The sequence below is a fragment of the Gopherus flavomarginatus genome, chromosome 6 (assembly GCF_025201925.1).
Source record: "Gopherus flavomarginatus isolate rGopFla2 chromosome 6, rGopFla2.mat.asm, whole genome shotgun sequence".
NCBI lineage: Eukaryota > Metazoa > Chordata > Testudines > Testudinidae > Gopherus > Gopherus flavomarginatus.
This window is the reverse complement of record NC_066622.1, coordinates 118,732,123-118,753,871: the sequence shown is the minus strand read 5'-3', so window position 1 is coordinate 118,753,871 and position 21,749 is coordinate 118,732,123. Positions and strand designations below refer to the sequence as shown.

At 39.7% G+C, this 21,749-nt stretch overlaps 1 protein-coding gene across 7 annotated transcripts in view; it reads right to left on the bottom strand.

The window, feature by feature from the left end:
- CTBP2 (C-terminal binding protein 2) overlaps positions 1 to 21,749 on the bottom strand; it is a 237,224-nt gene that overhangs the window by 32,526 nt on the left and 182,949 nt on the right. For 6 of the 7 annotated variants that reach the window (XM_050959317.1, XM_050959318.1, XM_050959320.1 and 3 more), the window contains one exon: positions 59 to 213. In XM_050959317.1, coding sequence (XP_050815274.1) covers positions 59 to 213 — 155 coding nt within the window. Of the gene's footprint in view, positions 1 to 58; positions 214 to 5,684; positions 6,013 to 21,749 lie in introns of those variants that run through there. The other variant, XM_050959322.1, reaches the window with a different exon arrangement.

Genomic DNA, 21,749 nt, shown 5'->3' with positions numbered 1-21,749 from the left:
ACAAGCATCTTTTCCCCCTTCAAAAACATCTCAATGAAGTTACAGAAGTTAAATTTACCTTCTCGTGAATCTCCTGAGTTGATTGTGCATCACAGAATGCAACAGTAGCCAAGTCTTTCAAAATTGGCATCTCCACTGTACAGTCCCTTCCATCTAACAATGCGACCAAAGGACGAGGATGCATAGGGCCATTCATTATTTGTGGGCGAATACCTGCAATTAAAAGGAGTTTGACTGTTAGATCAGCAGGACTTAAAACACTTCTCAGTCTATAGTTGCTCCTATATGGGTATTAGCTGATCTTGGTTTCAGTGTCAAGTGGGAAGTGGCTGCATACAACACAAGTTTACTGTATTTGAAGCTTTAGGAAGTAGTTTGGATGGAGGAGCAGGATGCTGGGAGATTCAGCATAGGTATCAGTTGACTATCGATACATTCTCTATTAGGGAAATACATCCGTGCCCTGCCTAGAGCGCAGACTCTGATCTACCCTGCATTTTCCAACTCCAACTACTATTACGACAGGGCTCCTGACTTTGATCTCACATTTTTTTTTTTAAACTGGTGCCACTCCATTAATTCCAGTGCAGTTACTTCTGATCAAAACAGGTGTAAGTGAAAGCAGAATATGGCCCTAGAATTAGGTTTTGCTAGGATATCCTTATATTCCAAGTACTATATACATCAACAAACAAGACAGACTCCCCAGTTTTGTTTTCTTGAGTGTGTGCAAACTAATTTGTTCAACACTGAAATCCTAGTCCCACTGAAGCCCTGCCTTCAGTGGGGTCAGAATTTCACTCTATATGTTTGTATAGGCCTTTAAAATTGTGGTTTTTGAGGAAAGACTCTAGCATTCCTACTACCTCAGAAAATAGACTCTAGGCAACAATCATTCCATAAACAAACAGGTGTTTGCCCCAAAAGGAAAAGGAAGGGAAGAGCCAACCAAGAGAAATAGATCAAACAGGCCTTTAATAGAAATAGAACAGGAACCTCTTTTGTTGTACAAATGTGTATCATTAGGGTTGAGTAGGGGACATGCTCTACACACACACATCTTGGTTCATGAAATCAGTAGCAATATTACAAGTCAGAGTAACTGTTGCTCTTCTGTCTCTGCACTACACACTGCAAACTGGCGTTTGGAGCAGGTGAGAGGAATCTGTGTGCACATATGGGGACTATACCTTAAACTTTCCCACCCCAGCTGCTGTGGGAAATCTTCAGGATACTTTCCTGAGAGTGTGCGACCAGAGCTGGGAGTGACAGCAGCCAGGAAACAGCTCAGAGGGTTTTTGTTATTCTTACATGGATTCACTTAGAAGACGTTTTCCCACACGTTTATTTTGCACTCAAGATGTAATTGTGTGTCTGTTAAACTGAGCTGCCTTTTCTACAACTACATGTTCTCAGCCTCTTCTCTTTTTAAGCTGAGGTTAACAAATAAGCGATTGTGCCAGATGGGGACCAGGAACCAGGACTCCTGTGTGTTATGCCTAGCTCTGCCAATGACTCACTGTTTCTTTTCTGGATAAGTCACTTAAAAGATACTAGGCCTCAGTTTATCAGTATGTAGAATGGTGATATAATTAGGGTTCTGTGACTGTGTTTAATTTGCTCTTGGTTTTTTTCACAAAATGTTGCAAAAATATTTTCACAGTATAATTTCAGGCAATTTTGCAATCCAGTAACGCCCATCTCCTTCAAACATGTGTGCCTTTATGCATAAGAGTAGTCTCAGTATGTATATGCTTAAGTGCCCTAAATTAATTTTGCGTGATATCTTTGTAAAACGGAGGACTGGCACCAAAACATGCAAGATTTCATGTTTTTTATGCAAGAGACCCCGCTCCCCAAGTATACTGGAATGAAATTTCAAAAATGGAGGATTTTACTTGGAAGTTTTGAATTTTGTTAAAAAGAATCATTCACAAATGGTCCTCATTGCCAAGCAAAAACGGTATACAGTGCTAAGCCCTCAAACACTGAGCTTTTTCAAATTTCATTGTGAATATTTCATAGAGCCCTGGGTATCCTATTTACCTATGTCACAGAGGTCTGAGGTTTTACACTTGTAAAGTGCTTGGAAATCACTGGATGAAATAGAAACTTTTTTTTTTAAATGAATCACTATCTGTACTTTGGATCTTTGACCTATGGCATTAAGTGTTCTGGGTTCAAATTTTCAAAGATGGCAGCTAATTCTGGGTATTTAACTTAAGCCTGATTTTCAGAAGTTGTAAATACCCATCGCTTCTGTTAACCTTGTTTTGAGTTGTGGATGTTCAGCCCTTCTGAATATGCAGGCCCAATGTGTTCTAATTTTTGGCCCTCAAAAACATTAGAGGCCATTCTTTAAAATGTTGGCCATAAGATATGCCTGTCTGATAGAGGAACCAGGCAGAATCTTTTTTGATTTTCTTTTTCTGTCTAGGTTAAGAACACATCTGTTCTACCTAGTTACTCTACTATATTATTCAGGTGGTGATGGAAGTAATGAATGTCTTCAGTACCATCTAGATCTGACAGTCATCTCCCTGCTACATTAAGTTCCAAACATATCAATTTACTAGTTATTACAGTAATCGTTTATGATGATTATTTGGACAAGCACCGGGTTATTTTGTCGTGGAGAAGTCAATAGAGTTATTTTAACTGCGAAAAATCAAATTACATTTCCCATTCCTTTCTAAAGTGGAGACCTGTGACTAGTTAAGGAGGGTCACAGGGGAAGTCATAAATATCTAAACAAAGAGCATTACAGAACAAATGCTATAGTGTGCGACTCTGCAGCTATTCAAAAAGCAGATAAAAAAAGAACCCAGAAAAAGGGGGATCGTTTACTGACTGGAACTAAGATCTCTCACTTGCAGCACTGTGGTGGCAGTCTGGCTTCCTGGATAATGGTCAACACTGTAATATCCTGCTGTGGAAAAGGCCAAAAGCGGTGTCAGTGTAACCCTGATGCCAAAAAATGACAATGAGGGAAGGAAACTAATGAGAATGCCACCACACTGATTTTTTTAAAAATGACAAAATTAAACATGCACTGTTATCCATTTATTCAGTCAGGTGAACAACATTAGCAAGATCTACATCAAATAATATGTGAAAGACAGACTGAAACACAATGAGCCAAAACCATGCCTTGCAGAACTCCACTGAAGCCCACTCACCCCAGAGAGGAATCTACACTGGTGTGTATTGAATACTGGTTAAAAACTTGTTATACTTGTTTTAGAGGCGGGAAAAGAAACCCTGGGCATAGGCAAATTTAGCAGAAATGTGTTCAATGGTTCTCAGATATTGTTTTGTTGACTGGGATTTAAAAAGATAAAACCCAAAACAAACAGAAGTTCTGATGAAATATTTTCAAAATTTAACATGAACATTTTTCTAAACAGGATGCCTTTTTTCTACTGAGATTTCCATTTGCACTTACTGCAAGTAATACATCATGCTTGCAGTGTTTTATCCAGATGGAAGTGCAACTGTGTCAGTTTGGATGGTACAGAGCTGAGATGATTTGGATAAGTGAAAGAAGCTTGCCATAAGCAGATAAACAAAAATAAAACGTATAAATCTCAAATGCTTACCATCCATAAGTGAAGCATTATTCTTCAGCTAGGTTGATCACTTTTCCTATTTAATAAGCAACTTAATCACAACACTGACTAAAATGTTACTAAGGTGTAACCGAGCCTAGACCATCACATAATGACAGCCTCGTATTGTTATCGGCAAAGAAAGAATATGCTACACAGGCAAATGGCACAGTGAAAATAGCTACATCACCACCAGGACAATGACTAGTAATCACTGGGATTTACACCATGCACTGGCCAATGTGTTTCTCAGCCAAACATAATCAGAGCTTGCTGCCTATGCAGGGTAAGAGCTATTTACAAACAGTGATGTAGACAAGACAAGGTTGGTAATTATTTTTTCAAATAATGAAACAAGTAAAACAAAACCAGTGGATATCTGAAACTTTGACACTTAAACTGAAACCCTTCCACTCAACTGTTTTATCATCCTATCATTACACAAGTGACTTTGTAGGTCACAATAATTTTTTTTTTTTTTTTTTGGAAACATGACATCTGTGTCTTTGCTTGGGATTACGGATGTAATTGTGTGTGATGACATAGGCGCCTTAGACATGTCAAGCTAGTCTATAGACAAAAAATACACTTGCCCAGGATAAATGTGAGCTGGAAATTGCGCTGAATATTTAGAAGAATGGCTCTCATTTTTTCTTACTACAATGAAGTAATTTACATCAATTTGACAGAGAAAGAAAGTTTTGAAGCAGATCAATATAAGATGAAGTGCATAATGTAGAGTAATTACATTTTAATAAAAACCATTGACAGGTTGGCAAGTTAAATCATACAGTGCAATATATTTTCCTTGGCTGATTCATTTTTTGTATCTATCTAGTTGTAGCTCTATGACTCTGTATATAAACTTTACAGCTCTATTATGCATATCTTTTATACACAAACTCAAACCAAACTGCTGGGACACAGGAAAATCAAATGTATAGATTCAAACTGCATATAATTTTTCTCCTTCTTTTAACTTATGCAACACATTTGACACATATGACTGCTTCATTAAGAATCTGATACGCAAAAAAATCAGAAAGTAATTAAAAAGTTCCCCCACTAAAAATTCCGAGTCGAGGTTTAAATCATGGGCCTTAAACCTTTAATTCTGCAGCACATTTCTTTATCATGTAAGTGTTGGGAACATGGGGAAGGGAAACGCAGCATATAAAGTAATATAAAGCACAGAGCTAATCTACGAAGAGTTATTAAGCACATAAAACAAGGAGTCATCCCCACTGTAAAAAATGCACAGTTCTGTCTCAATTCACGGGCATGTAGCTACAAATAAGAGGGAGTGCAGACAGAACTGGAGGACATGGAATGTCTCTTTTTCTAGTGAGATTAGTGCTCTTTATCATTTAGGAAATATATTATACAAATATACCGGTATGTATAACATTAAAAAGCTTTCCATTCATTTGAAGTTTTCTGATTTGAAGATAAATCATAATAAAGCTTGCAAAGTTGACCCAAGTACTGTTCATTCTATATATTTTGGGGCATTCCCTGCTATCTATGGACTTCTTCCAGCATTTCAGTGGACAGCTTTTTAAGGAAGGGAGGAAAAAGGAAAAAAACCCTTTCCCTGTAACACTGAGAACTCAAACTCCACCCCAATTCACAAGCAGCACAGCTTGTTGCACCCAGCTCAGTGTATAAAGTGCTTTTGTTTCATTTTTAATACACAAAGCCTGCTTGTCTTCTTTTGCAGCTCCTCCCCTTTACCACCCACTTGTATCCGATTCCAGTGGCACCCCTGCCAAGAGAATTAGGGAGTGCTCCCTGCTAAATGGCAGTCTTTGTGTGACCGCAAGTCGGCTGGTACTATCTCACAGAAACAAAAGCAGAAGCCATTTGCCTAATACTTATTAATCTCAGTTGCCTACGCCACACAGCTATTAAAAAAAAAAAGCTTTAAACATGTTCACTTGCACTATATAAAAGTGTACCAAGAAGCAAGCCCAACAATCTCTTGAATTACACATTCACAACAACGTAGCTACAGTTTTACAGTCAACTATACACTTTATTAAACAAACAGAAAAGAAACAGGAAATTTCCCCTTGCCTGGAAAATGTTGCCTCCACATTCTTCTTCTTATTAAAAACCGCACATGGCAGCAGAGGAGGGAGGGAGGGAGGGAGAAGAGGGGGAAAAACTCCCCACCCAGGATAAAATACTACCACTTTCAGTGCGTTGACTCTCCTCTCGTCTACGAAGGAGTATCTTCAAACAAGCAATCCCACAGCCCACAGCTGCAACATCTCAAGACAAATGTCTCTTTGAACACGGAGAGAAAGAAAAGGCTTTTGTCCTGAGCTACAGAATAATAGTCTGAAATTGCTAGAGGAGTTACAGTCACCTCTGTGCAGCTCCAAACTCTTTAGAGCACTCCCTCCAGACTTTGCCGAAGCTTTTAACTAATCATAGTTCTTTCCCAGCCCTTGAATAAAATCATGTGAGTGCCAGCCAAAAAATCTTACGCTGTGCACACTAAAAGGCTTGTATATATTGGGTTTTTTTTCCCCTCTCATTGACCTGCACATAAGTCTCTTTTCTTGGTTGTTTTGAATGGATTTAATCTGTGCCATGCTGCAGATTTTCATTACTTAAAGAAGTCAAATATGCTTCTCTATGTACAGTATATGGAACAAGGCTCCATGTTCAAACCGATAGCGTGCAACAACAATCTAAGTGATCAACAGCAGTAGGGTTCAGCGATCTGATTTAGATAAGTACCCAAAATTAAGGGGCCAAATTTATTCCTGGTGTGTAAGTCAACTGGTTTTCAATGGGCTCACCCCAGAGATGAATTTGGCTCTTTAGCAGTACCATTTGCATCTGCAAAACTGGGCTAGCAATCCTGCAATATGAGATCCCTACTCCAGTTGGGCCAGAAATCTCTGAGAACAGCTTGCTTCACTGTGACCTTTTGGCTCATCAGCTTCTGGCTGAAATTAGGAAGTGTAGAGGGTGTTCAACAATGAAAATTAATGGAAAGGAGAAAACATCCATCCGTTCCTCATTCCCAGACCCATACCTTAATCATAACTCCATTCTTCCTTGATATCCCATGTCATCTTAACGGGTCACCAAAACCACAGTAACTTGCCTAATTAACAGATATATGTGCCCAAACAGAAAAGAAACAGGAAATTTCCCCTTGCCTGGAAAATGTTGCCTCCACATTCTTGGCTGAGAAGTCTTGCTGATCTTGTTTTGTTGTTATTATTGTTGACGGGGAACAGAAAAAATAAAGGACCCAAACCTCAAACCAAACCACTCCATAGAAAGTTGGTAAATCTGGATTCGTTTCCTGGCTCTCGGAGACTTTTAACATGACTGTGCAAGTCACGTGAGCTTCTCTGCACCTCAGTTCCCCATATAACACAAGAACAATAATACATATCTATTTGTTGTACGCATATGGTCCCCTTTACAGTAGCATCTGAGCACCTCAGACTCTTGACTGTATTTATCCTCACTACACCCATGTGAGGTATTATCCCCATCGCACAAGTGAGAAACTGAGGCAAGGGAGACAAAGGCAACAGAGGAAATCTGTGGCAGAGCTGTGAATTGAATCTAAGTCCAAGGACAATGTTCTAACCACCAGACCACACTGCTTTTAGCGCTATATAGCTATGAGCCACTATGCAGTTCAGTGTTGTGAGGATAAATTCATTAATATTTGCAAAGCCTCTGGGAATCGTTGGATGGAAGTTATCTATTTAAATGGTAAGTTAAAAAAAATAAACAGACCAAAATTCCCACCAGATGCCAGGGAGTCACAGTGGTTCAGGCCAGATGCCCATAGTCTCTGATGTGGATTTGTTCTGCACACGGACAGCACCATCAAGCCCAGCATATTTACAAAAAAATGAGATTGGAGTTTTCTCACCAAACAGATTTTTAAAATAAATATAAAATATTTTTAAAATCTGTTTGGTGAAAAAACTCCAATCTCATTTTACAGGCATACACTTTTCTGTGGTACACAGGGGTCCTGTTATAAGTACACAGCACACTGGACCAAGCATTAGTCAAGTCTCACTTTAGATATGCAGTTTAACAGCAAGGATTGCTATAAAGCAGTGGTTCTCAACCCACAGCCCAATCAGCACACAGCTGTGGCCCATGTGACATCCTCATATATTGTGTGGATGTGGCCCACATAACACACAGAGAGCTGCATATGCAGCCCATAATGATAAATAGGCTGGGAACCACTGCTAGAAAGCATGCTTTGATTTCTTTCTGGAGAACTCATAACTGCCTGGTCTGACCTCTATTAAAGTCAATGGGAGTCTTTCTGCTGATATTAATGGGAGTTGGAATGTGCCCTTAAGACCCAGTTAGGAAAGTACTTAAGCATCTGCTTAACTTTAAGCACCTGGGTAGTCCTCATTGACTTCTAAAAGATTACTCATGTACTTAAAGCTTAGCGAGTGCTTAAGCTCTTTGCCGTGGTCCCTTGGTGAAATAAAAAAGGGACTTTGTTAAACTCAGTACTAGAAGCCTAAAAAGGGTATCAAGATCATTAGTCAATGTTTGTAGAGCACTTATAAAACAAAAGGTACTATGCTAAGTATTCTTAGTTGTTATTAACAAGTAGATAATTGACATAATAAGATTTTGACATAAATTAATACAAGTATTTAGAAGGGCCTGGGAATCTTATCCTAAATAACAGCATTCGTCTGTAATAGCTGCTGCATTTCTATGGACTGCAGCAAGCCAAGCAAAACTTTATTTTGTTACTACCTGCTTTTATTCAATTGATTCCAAGGCCAGAAGGACCACTGTGATCATCTCAAATCTGACCTGTATGATACAGGTCTCAGAACTTCCCCCAAATAATTCCTGTTTGAACTGAAGTTTATCTTTTAGAAAAACATCCAATCTTGATTTTAAAAGTGGCAATGTATTAACATATTACACAACGGTGTGGTATAAAGGTTTTACTAACTCGCAAGTGGCAAAGCAGTAAGTGAGTTATGTGAGTCACACCAAACAAATTCCAACAAACATTTACGAGCACCATCTGATGTCTTTTGCACATCACATAACTTGCAAAAACTGAATCCTGCAAGAGTTAAACACTGTGAGTGTCGACACTTCCACACCTGAATTCATTCCTTTAACTTCCCTTCAATAAGTTCTTTGTGCATACAATTTACATACAAACGTACATATAAGAACACACAGAAAATGAAACCAAACCTATAAAAATGAATCAAACTATTTCTCTTATTACAGTCTGGGAGGGAAGAAAGAGTTATTGTTATTTCTACTTGTAAATACTTGGAAGACACTCAATACTATGATGACAGGGTCCACACAGGTACCTAGTGCATTAGAGAAATTACCTAAAATAACTTTCTACATATAATAGTAGCACAGTTTTTAAAGTTCAAAATCTCAAACTTTTGGAGCCAGAAACAAGTGCTGGGTGTACCCACCGGAGAAAGACTGCAAAAATCTCCTCTTCCCAGTGAGATAAAAGAGCTAGGATCTAACCCTCAGCCCACAAGATACTGGCTCTTAAACCAGTTACCAGTGCAGGACTGAATATTGCCCACCCTGGGATTAAGTCTGCCATTACTTTGTTTTGGGGGAAGGGCAGAGCAAGAGGGATGGGAAGAAGGAACATCTATGCTTCAGAGGAAAGAAGGGAACATTTATCTGATACATTGATTAGCAATAAAAAACGGTGTCCTTTTGAAGCTGCTCAAGGGCTTTGAACGTTAGAAGTCAATCTGGGAGGGAATGACTAGTGGCTGGAGTTCCACGGAGCCCTGGTGGAGGCCCTACATAGTTCAGATTCTGTTGAGTTCTTCAGTTAAAGCAAGGTCCCAATGTTTTTATTAGGGATGAAATTAAAAGCACTTCAACCCCACGAGTCAGCACTTGAAGTCTCTTGCAGACTTCTGAAAGTCTGTAGTCAGGGCCCCTAGAAACCTTAGCAGCTCCTCAGGGCATTGGGAGATAGAGGTCCCCTTCCTCAACTGAGCTCCCTTGAAGTTCTACAGTTGTAGACTCAACCTGACCTCCAGGGTCCCTGGGCTGCCTAACGCCAGCTCCCTTGTCTGTCACTCCACTGCGGATTATTCTGCAGCACCCCTTGTGTCCCTAGAGCTAGAAACCATGCAAAGAAGTATGAGCTAGGGGAGTCAGCCAGGTAGCCCAGGTACCAAGGGCAGGCTTATCCATTCTCAAGGTCACTGAGAAGAAAAGAGGCAACCCTTGACCCTCTGGAGCTCCTTCAAGTTTTCTGTTTCAATCAAGCCGCAAGACATATCTGCTGCAAACTTTAGCACTTACAAAGTGAGGGGTGTAAAAATGGGTGATAAAGTCCCAGCCTGGCTCAGCTGAGGTAGGCTTGCTTATATAAAAAGGAAACTCTGAAGAATTACTCTACAATAGCAGCCTCCCCACTCTCCAGCAGAGCCCAGGAACTCAGTGCAGCTTCCCCTGCTCCAGAAAACTTTTTCCTGAAGAAATTCCTAAGCTTCACAGCAGAGGAGAGTCTGGAGATCTCTGCAGGACAGAAGCAGCAAAGGTTCCCCTCTCCTAAGGAACTCAAGTGCCTGGAGCTATAGAAAACTGTTTGCAATTGATGCTGGGACTGTTCTGTGGAAACTACTGGGGCCTTAGTGCTGTAGAAAACCTTATGCAGCCAGCATATAAAAGTGGCTTTTTGCTGTTGTTTTTTAAACATGAATCTTATTTTAAACTTTAGCTACACAACCAGAAAGTTATTGTGAATAGGAGTTAAGCATTACGAATATGGAAATAACCAGCTGTGGTATTTGACACTGATGTTTCAGTATCCTTATAGCTTTTACGCTGTAGATAGGCATGACACAGCCAGGCACACCCCCTTCATTTCCTGCCCACACCTCCATCAGAACATAGAGATATATGTAACCCACTATTGACACCATCCAACAGCATGATTTTCCCTAAGACAGTGGCTCTCAACCTTTCCAGACCACTGTACCCCTTTCAGGAGTCTGAATCGTCTTATGTACCCCAAGTTTCACCTCATTTAAAAATTACTTGCTTACAAAATCAGACATAAAAATACAAGTGTCACAGAATACTATTACTGAAAAATTACTTATTTTCTTATTTTTACCATATAATTATAAATCAATTGGAATATAAATATTGTACTTACATTTCAGTATAAACTAGTCATTGTCTGTATGAATTTTAGTTTGTACTGACTTTGCTAGTGCTTTTTATGAAGTCTGTTGTAAAACTAGGCAAATATCTAGATGAGTCGATGTACCCTCTGGAAGGCCCCTGGTTGAGAATCACTGCCCTAAGGGACTTGAAATCAACCTTCAAACTTCATGAAAATCTGCAGAACTTTCCTTCTATTAAAGTATCTCTCAACAGAACATCTTATTGAGGAACATGCTGGATACTGTTTCAATTATTAAAGCCTGGTGTGATCCATGAAGTATGTAAAATGTAACATAATTCACCTTTCTATTTATACTATATTTTCCATCACAAGATATTTGTGCTTCACCTTGATTTCCTGGATGCCATCAGGACCATTCAATATGTAGGCACACAGCTGCATGCATCCAATGCATCTGCCTAGAACAGTGGTTCCCAAACTTGTTTCGCCGCTTGTACAGGAAAAGCCTCTGGTGGACCAGGCCGGTTTGTTTACCTGCCACGTCCGCAGATTCGGTCGATTGCGGCTGCCAGTGGCTGTGGTTTGCTGCACCAGGCCAATGGAGGCTGCTGGAAGTGGTGCGGGCCGAGCGACATACTGGCCGCTGTTTCCAGTGGCTCCCATTGGCCTGGAGCAGTGAACCGTGGGCATTGGGAACAGCAATTGGCCAAACCTGCGGATACGGCAGGTAAACAAACCAGCCTGGCCCGCCAGGGGCTTTCCCTGAACAAGCGGCGGAACAAATTTGGGAACCACTAGTCTAGAATTATGTTCCTGGTCCAACTCCCAAAGAATCTTTTCACTGACCTCAATGTCAGATGGACAAGGTCCTAGGTTGGTGGATAGAATAAAACTGCTCTGAAAACCAACCTACTCTTTTCCTTGACAAGTTCAGTACCAAGTTAATTTGCCTTTGGGTACGGAGAAGGCATTTTGAAGTTCCGATAACACTGCTCTACAGCCAAAATGCTTCTGAAATAAATGTAGTCCAACTTTACTAATTCTGGGTCACTGAGAATGAAAATGATGCTTAAAATTGTTGATTGGCTCTAGTTTTCAAGATATGCTATTGGGTCAGTATATACGACCCTTGACTTGGGAATGGCAGAGGATAAGTGAGTTATAAAGGGAAGGGATCTCAATTTAAACCAGAAATGACTAAAATACATCTTTGACTGAATCTATGAATAAATCTATGACTGGGTTTGGACAGTACTTGCTTTTGAGGCAAAACAATGAATGATGCAATCTGAAGCTGGTATTGCATCATACATGATATGAATTGCATCATGTTATTCCTAGAAGTCATGGATGATGCAATCCTAACGAAGCTTACATCACTCTGCTGAACAAATTGCCCTATATCAGCTCTAGAAATCATACAGTGTTGTGCTCTCTTCTTTGTCAGTGTTTGATTTTGCAAAGGGACACATTTCTGCTTAGCCAAAGTGAGCAGAGATGCCTCGTACTTGTGTGAACAGTGCAGATAACTTCTGCTATGTTTGTGGTGAAGTGACTTTTGCATCACAAAAGCGCAGTATAACCACTATGGTTAAGAAAGCCTAACACCTTTATTTTGGCTGCAAAATTGGAGATCAGGATAAGAGGTGGGCCCCACACATATGCTGCAACACTTGTGCAACAAATCTTCCCCAGTGGTTGAACAGGGAAAGGAAATCTATGCCTTTTGCAGTGCCAATGATTTGGAGAGAGCCAACAGATCATACCAGCAATTGTTACTTCTGCATGGTGCCTCCAGTTGGGAAAGGTGTGTCAAAGAAGAAAAAGTGGATTGTGCATTATCCAAACATTCCATCAGCTATACGCCCAGTACCCCACGGAGAAGGACTGCCGGTTCCTGATGCACCAGAATCATTCTCACTTGAGTCAGACGAGGAAGAGGAAGAGGATGAAATTTCTGGTCCTGAACCATCAATGTCACAGGACCCACATTTTCTCCCATCTCCCTCCTCTGAACCACACCTCATAACACAAGGTGAACTGAATGACCTTGTCAGGGATTTGGAACTACCCAAGAGTAAGTGCAGAGCTGTTGGGCTCCACACTACAGCAGTGGAATCTCCTGGCAGGCTATCAGGGCAAATGGAGCCCATCAATGCTTGCAAACTATTGCTGGACGGTGACAAGAGATGCTCCATTTAATGAATACAAGAGACAAGCCAAGAAGCGCCTAGTAGACACTGAATAGGACTAAACTATGTACATAATAGTTTTTTGCCTTTTGTTTCATAATACATTTTATTTATAGAACCCTTTTGCTGATTTTTAAAGTGTAACATAAACAGGACAGGTGAAATATTATCATGTAAAGCAACCATAAACACATGAAAAGACCTACGTTTACAATTTATGATTAAAACTCTACTATCTACACAATATACATAGACATAAAATGTAAAAACTTAAATACCTTAGAAACAGTAGCCAATCAGTTGTTTTAATTGTCATATTTGAATTCAGCACATCAAAATACATAATAAATATCACATTTTATCTCTGAAGCAGACGACCTCTCAAAAATTGTAGACCAGTGTAATCATAGCTGCATCCGCTAGCAGCGGGAACAGATGGAAAGTCACAAATCAGCTGGGGGAGTTTGGTAACTGGCATGAGGAGTTGAAATACATAGCAGGAGCTCAAGGACCATCAGAGAAAGCTAAAAGAAACTGCTGGTCAAAATATTAAGAAGCAGAGGAGGAAGGAGTGAAGGCCAATGGAACTTAACTGTGTTTCCACAGGAAGCATTGGAAGCTGTCAGAGGATACAAGACAGATGTTCAAACAGATGGGAGAGTCCATATGGGGAACTAATGGATGCTACCAGGAAAGCTAAAACAAGTCTCTGGAAGAGGAAAGGCTCAATCAGGAGAGAGACAGGAGAGCTCAGGTAAATAAACAAAATTAGAAAAAACATTGTTAAGGCTTTTTGTTGTGGTGGTAAGAATACCTCACTGACCCACAAACTTTCCCATCACTATGTGGGGTTTGAGCTCTCTAATTACTATTAAAGACAATGTGATGAAGGCAGTTAAAACCCCACACAAGTCCCTGAAAATATGCCCTACCATGTCCAAAACAGAAATATGGAATTTGGTGTTAGTGGTGTGTAAGAAAAGATCTTCAAGAATTATATCATCCATGAGACTGACAAAATAAATTCCATACGGCGTTCCCACTTGGCCCGTTGCATATTTTCTTTATCTTGGGTGTGTAGATATTTGTCTCTGTGGCACACACAACAGCCAAATGGCACAACAGAGGAAGAACAGCATTCACATGTAATTTGTCCTTCGTGTCTATCGCATCTCTTCCTATCCTCTCCTGTTGCAACTATTTATTTGCTCATATTTATTAAAATGGAAAAAGTAGATCAAAAGACCCAAAAATCAGTCTATGCAGGATGCAAACTATTTTAAAAAAATGCAAAATCAAATGCACACAGCTAGAAAAAACAATGATATTTTGCAGTGTGTTGATGTCCAAATGCAAAGTGGTGCCCGTAAAAAATCCTTTTGTATTTGGGAAGTGTGTTTTTTGAAGAAAGGTATTCAAGTTTCTCCACTCTCATGGAATGTACAGGACAATGTCTTGGTGCAGTCTCTGTGTTGGAAGAAGCACAGAATGCTGACAGAACAGCACAAAGCAGTCAGACAAAGCCCACGGAACGAGTGCATTGATATCAGCCATCTGGACACAAGGAGGCCTAACTTGAAATCACCCCATGGGATTCAAGGGCTTCAAAGACATTTTGAAGACTACATGTATGAACGTAGACTAATGAACAGTCTGCCAAGGGTCGTGGCAGAAGCCTCATCACTTGGGACAGTTGTAATGACACTGGATGAAAATATCAGAAAGCAAACTGGATGTCCTAGTTCTTGGTTTATGGTGGATCTGGATCCAAAAGGTCCAGCTGCTACAAAAGCAGCATTCTTGCTGTGCGCTCATATTCTGATCAGAAGTGTTTTCACCCCTCCTGCCCCCTACGGAACAGGTAAGCTGCACACATGGGGTACATAATTTTCATCACTGGGCGGGCCAGGGAATGGAAGCAGCATACTTGTGAAAAACACCCCCTGTCCTCACAACCCTTCCAGGACTCTTACTGTGGCAGTTTTCTGGAGTGGCAGGGCTTCATTGTATGCAATTGAAGAGCCAGGACAAGGGTAAAGGTAACAGATTTCCACCCCTCTTCTTCTTTTGCAGATTTTCTGTTAAACAAGTAGGAACAAAAGCCAGCAAGAATTTGACCCTTTCTCTGCTTCTATATATTCCATCTACAGGCCACAGCAGTACATGAATGATACCCAATAAACTCATCTGCAAAAAACACACACTATAGTTTTCCAAGTGAATCATATGGAAATCCTGATTGTGCAGCACCCTTAGTGCCTTGCTGGAGAGACGGGAGGAAGGGAATTTCCACTGGACCAAGACTCCATAACCAAACACACCCACTCTTTGGGAAAGTCCTTATATGGATCTGACTTTTCCAGCTAAGGTATATCTCTCTCAGTATATAATTATAAGTGCTGCTTACATTTTTAATTTAAATATGTATAGGAAATGTTACCCACTCAATATACTCTGTCCATTTTGGAAAAAGGGAGTGGTTGAAGAAATATCATCATAAGTATAGAGGAAAACAAATCCCGTCATGAATTTAAACAACTTGCCAAAATACAGATTTTCCAGCTACAAACCACTTCTTATATTGTATTCAATAAACTGACAACTTAATAGTTCAAGCTATGCAGGTTCCTCACAAACAAAAGAAAAAACTGTATCAATCAGCAAAACATCTGGATTCAGTTTTTGGAAAATGAAAGTGGTTTAACCTGATTCACTGTCCATCTGCCATATGTATGTTTTAAAGTTGTATTTGCACATCAGTAACAGTGAAATAATAGACAATTAGTGGAAAATAAAGAAAATGCCAGACTTTAAAGTGTTTGTGGCAGTTAAATTATGTTAACGTTAAACATTTAGGGTTAGACCTTCTGATTATGCTAAACAGAAAATGCTGTGAATATTTCCAAGTAAAATGTGCTGAAGTTTTTCTATGCACTATTTTCTAGCTTCCATTACTAAGAGACATGCCTGAGATCTTACATCAGCTGGAAAACAGGACAACAGGGATTACATTTAGAAAAGTTTCCATGTTGGGCATGTACAAAAGCAGGAGAGGATGCCGACTGCCATTTCATATTGATTTATAGTTTTCATAACTAATTTGATATTGTCCCAGCTTCACAAATGGGATCCATACCCCTGCCAAGATTATGAAAGAAGACTGTTCTGGTTTGGTGTTTCGATGTTTTTGTTTTTTTTTAATAATTCCTGTTCTCCACTTCTACTTGCTGTTCTTCTTCCGTGTCACCGATAGCACCTAATGTACAGATTCAAATGGAGCGATCACCACCTCCCACCAGCCAATAGTACTCTAAATAAGCAAGATGCTACCTTCCTTAAGGGGGCTGTGATATTAAGTGGGGATCCAACTATGTACTTTCCCCTCCCCAACTAAATTTAATTGCTGTTCACGAGTAAGGGGGAAAGAATGGTCTGTGCAGGTGGGTCCCAGATGTGGGGCCTCTGAGGGTGGAGGGTGGAGAACTGTTGCTGGAAGTGACATTAGCCATCTGGCCTGGCTGCAGACATTGAAGCAGTAGCTAATAATGTTCACAAAGCAGTGAGATCTGTTTTTTTAAAAAAATACTGTTGATTATTCCGTTCAGTTCCAGACTGTGGGATAAAATAAAGAGTTTTATGTACTGTGAATACTCAGCTCACAGAGAAGCAAGTCAGGTCATTCATATACAGCAAAAGGGAAAATGGTAAGAACCTCATTTAGAGCTTTCTTGCAACAATTACCATGTCTCTCAACCACTTTTGACTATCTTCTGACTCCTTGATAAACTGACCATTATTTGTGACCAAACACTCCTACCAGAGAAGCAGGAAATGTAGCACAGTGCATGCCTCTTCTGTCCCTCACCCTATCGTCAGGTACAAGCTTTCAGTAGTGCACCTTCAATCTCAACTTCAAAAAAAGTATTCAAATGGCTCTCAAACACTATCCTATACATATATGAGGCAAATGGAATTTCAAAACTGTTATCTGCATAGACAAACAAATAATCCTTCACAAGTTATAACTAAAATTGTTAGAATGTAAAACATTCTCAGCTCAGTGTGTGTGGCCTTGTCAATGGAACTGCCATTAATGTTAATTAAAGTCCCTTTCATTAAATTGAGACTCCATCCGTATGGAGTTTCTTCTTCTTTCCTTTAGAAAAACTGATAAGTAATGGAACGGTGAAGCAGAGGCAGTGACAGAAGGTGGTAGAGCTTGCCTCTATAGAGACATATCAATCCAGCAGCTTTCAAAAGCTCTCTATTTTGTCATTTTGGTTTTACAGGAACATCTTTTAAGGTGTTACAATTTTAGAAACCAAGCTATTCCTCTCAGGAATCTAGCCCAGTCTTTTATTAATGTTATTTCCAAAGTCGATATGGAAGCCTGTGATAAGAGACAGTTGTAAAACGTCTGTTAGTCTATAAGGTACCACAGGATTCTTTGCTACTTTTACAGATCCAGACTAACACGGCTACCCTCTGATAGTTGTAAACGAAGAATCACCCAAGTCAAAGGCAGCCTCTAGAAGTGGCACGCAGTGTGAAATGGAGGCAGGCAACATGTAAATGGCACAGATGGGTTGTGACCTCAAAGTGGAGTTTTGACCACAAAGGGGCTGCATTGTAGCCCTTGCCCTGGGTCGTGTGGCTGGATTTGAGCTCCTCAGTCCATCTACGCTTCTCCTGCAGTTTCATCCTAAGTGATACATTTCAGTACAATGCCCACAAAACTCTCCAAGCCTAAAGCCTAGACTTCATGGCTTACGTGAAGAACTGTCCTTTGAAACACTTTTCCAAGTGTCCTAAGCATCCTGAAATACTGCTGAAGCGAATGAGGGCTGAAGATGCTCAGTATCTTGCACAATCGATTCCTCCAGGGTTTGACTCTAGGCCCATTCAAGTCTATGCAGTCTTTCTTCTGGGCATTGAATCGGGACTTCAGTTTCTAGTTCACCTCTTCCTTGGTGCTCTTCTTGGTACTCACCACATCTTTCTCTTGTTTTCCACGTTCTTATTTTCTTACTTTCCTTTTATTCATTCTCCCACCTCTCTCTGAAATCTGCATTCAGATACTGAGAGGAAAAGTGACAATTCAGTTTCAGAAGAGGAAAGGCAGCCTGATGCAAGTAGATTTCTCAGAGACTGATTCTGCCGGAAGCTGAACACCCTCAGCTCTCATGATTTCCCTAGAGTAAATGTGCTCACTTTCTCACAGAACTGGACATGAGTGAATGAGACAGGCAGCAATACAAGAAGGCTGCTCCTGGAGCTGAAAGTTGATTTACTTGTACAACTATTGCTTTATCAGTCATTTGTAGGGATAGTAGCAGCTGTTTGAAAAACAACTTTGACATAGGTCAAGTTCTTGTTGACATTTAATATACTTGAGCACCGTATAAATAAATCGAACAAAGCTTTTAATGCAACTGCTATTGCTGAAACCGCAATGTTTATAAAGCAGTTTTGTTGCCAGGTGCCATCCCTATCTCCCCAGCATGGAAATGGGCATGATTTAAATGTGCAAAACATATTTGATTAATTTTGTCCAGTGATAAAACAGGCATAATGTGCTGTTATGATGCGTATTGTGATAGCACCTAGAAGCTCCAGCCACGGAGCAGGACCCCACCAACGTGTAAACCCAGACAAATTAGGAACATACTCCATTTACCATCATCTAAGGAACAAAACCTCTTCTGCTCCAGGACTTTCTGCTCATCCAGCAGCCTCCAGGCCTGACTCCTCTGTGTTGCTCCAGCCCCCTGAATGCTAACTCCTCCTACCAGTGACACCGGCATGAGTCCTTCATCAACTTAAGCTTCCCCTTCCCTGAACTGCTGAAGACTTTACTCTTTTCATCTTATTCAGGAAACCATTTGGCAAATGCTTAAATCCATCCCTGTTCTGGGCAGCACTGAAGCACATGATTAAAGTTAAAAACATGCTTAAAGTACCCTCCTGAATTGGAAAGCATCCCTGAATGGGGCCTTTACTGGACTGAAGTCACCTTGAGGTGCACGACCTGTTATTTGCCAGTTTAGATGGCAAAACAACACAGGAGACGACTACTCCACATATAGCATAAAAGAGATGCACATCTGAATTGGTTTAATGCTTCTGAGAGACAGTTTATTTAGTGAGGACTTGTCTACACTTACCAGAGGATAGATGCTGCGGCGATCAATGCATTGGTGGTCGATTTAGCAGGTCTAGTGAAGACCCGCTAAATTGACCAGCGACTGCTCTCCCGTCGACATTACGTAGTGTGGACCCCGTGGTAAGTAGATCTAAGCTACGTTGATTTGAGTTGCGCTATTCACGCAACTCAAATTGCGTAGCTTAGATTGACTTTTCCTTTTAGTGTAGACAAGGCCTGAGACTTCTCAGTTCTACCTTTTCCTAGCTGGGCTGGTGAATCTGAAAGCTAGTACTGTGAAGAACTGGCCCACCTGGGAATTAGCACTCAGCCTCTTGGAATCCTAATGTAGTAGCTTTTCTTGCGACCTGTATCAACTTGTCCTCAAGGACAATATCAGAGGTGTGGGGGAAGATGGATTTAATCCTCCCTCCTTTTTTGAAACCATGTTTCCAGACTGTTTTGAGATCCCTAAGTATTCTCCCCCATCCTTGTCAGCTATCAGTAGTCCCATTTCAGGCAGGAACTATGTGATTATTAGTGTATAAATAATGAAGATATACAGCATTATTTATGTCTATGTGTGCTACAAGGAGACTCATTTCTATTTTGCAGTTTATTTATTATTATTATTATTAATTATTATTATTATTATTTTTAAAGATGTCTCCCAAGACATATCAATAGAATACACATGGGTCAGCGGGTATGGGGAGACGTGTTTGTGGTTGAAGCTGGCTTCCCAAAAAGCATGTTCCATCTCAGATGTCAAAAGGAAGGGTGTTACAAGGGACCTGTTGGTTCATCCTGCCCTCTCCCCCGTCAACCCTACTAGCTACAGTAGTCTGCAATGCTGTTCATTCAGCAGAAGAAAACTCAATCTCCTTACCAGACTTCTCTGAAAAGATTTTAGACATCCCACGTAATGCAGTCCTTTTTAGCAACTTGTGCTCTCAAGTCACACTTTATCAGAGTTTAAACTGGATTGAATGGATCATAAAATTGGTGTACTGGACAACGTAGAAGATGCTACCAAAACAAAAAATCTGGCTGGTAAAATAAGGTTTTGTAAGATCAGGGGAAAGTATAAAATCTGTTTCTGGAGTCTTGATTAAAAATAACTTCCTATCTCACTACAACATAGAAATTACAGTGAATAATATTAAATCTTGAAATTCTAAGACTATTAGGGCCCTGACTCATTTAATCAATTTTTTTTGTCTTAGAAAAAAAGTGGAGTCAGGAGATTGAAATACCTTCCCACATTCTAAAATGATTTATGATTCCTTTCTACATCTTCAGACTCTGCAACTTTATAGAACCTGATTGTTTACTGACTGATGATAGGATGATGAGAGTATCTTCAAGTTGCCAAGGCCATCTTAAATACTGCTATTTTTTAAAAGCATGGTTTTCCTGCTCTTATAAAGTCTATTCAGACACATAAAAGGACACTTGATTTCACAATGAGAATTTTAGTTTTGGGATATGACAGTGTATGTTCTTTTCCTGGCTAAGCTTTCTGTGACTGTAGACCAGAATTATTTTTTTACCTATTGTGATTTCAAGGATGCTAAATCTTTAACTACCTAACTGCAAAAAAGACAGGTAGAGGCAATATTTCTTGTGATTTCCATTCAAATTCTATTTTCCAAATTTCACTAAACTTTTTGGACGTTCACTGTTGTTCTTACTGTATGTGCAATTGCTATGTTTTTCAGATGGAATGAAAACAACAGATTTTTTTTATTATTAACTTTCAAATTCTTCCCCCTTCCCGCCATCAAGCTCTTTTGGCTTCTAACTAGATAATTGCCTTTATTGTAAAACACAACTCTAATAAGTCCTCAGACAGTACTAACTTCATATGGTATTATGCCTATCAAAATGGAATTCTTTACTTACCAATGTAGGTGATTATGGACTTAGTATTTATATCAATAAATTTTATTTATGTCAAAAAGACCTCAAAATATAAGAAGGAGGGGAAGTCTGAATTGAATTGAATTTTATTTATTTATTATTTTAATCCATACGAGATTCCTTTTCCAAGTCCTGACACTTTCTAGATAACTTTGACAAAACATCCTATTCAGAGAGAATTATTTTTCCTTCTGTATCATTTCCCATGGCGAAACACTATTCTTGTGTTAAAAAAGCCAAGAATACAAAAAAGACAGAAGAACAGTTTAGCTTATGATGAGAGAGCCAGGTTAGAAAAAAGAGAAACTCTACATCAGTAAACATGAAGCTTAAGAACTGTGTAAACACCACCTGGTCTTTTTAGTATTAATATAATTAAAGAACTAGGGTATCCAAAAAAGGAAAAAACATCTATGCCCTAGTATTAATTTGGGATACATATATTTAAAAAATGGGTGGACACATTTTTTATATACTAGTGGTTTTACACGTTTGAAGTTTATGAATACACATTTGTGGTGTGTGCGCACGTGTGTGCCTAATTCTCCTCTTACACTAGATCAATAGTGGTTTGTGTTCACTGATACAAGTGGCACTAGTTCTAAATTAAGCCCATGATGCATACATACGCACCCTACAAACTTCATTGTAGTCAACTATTAACTTTTTATGGTTCCTTAACCTGAAAATGGCTTGTCTGAATAACCCCAAAAAGTTCT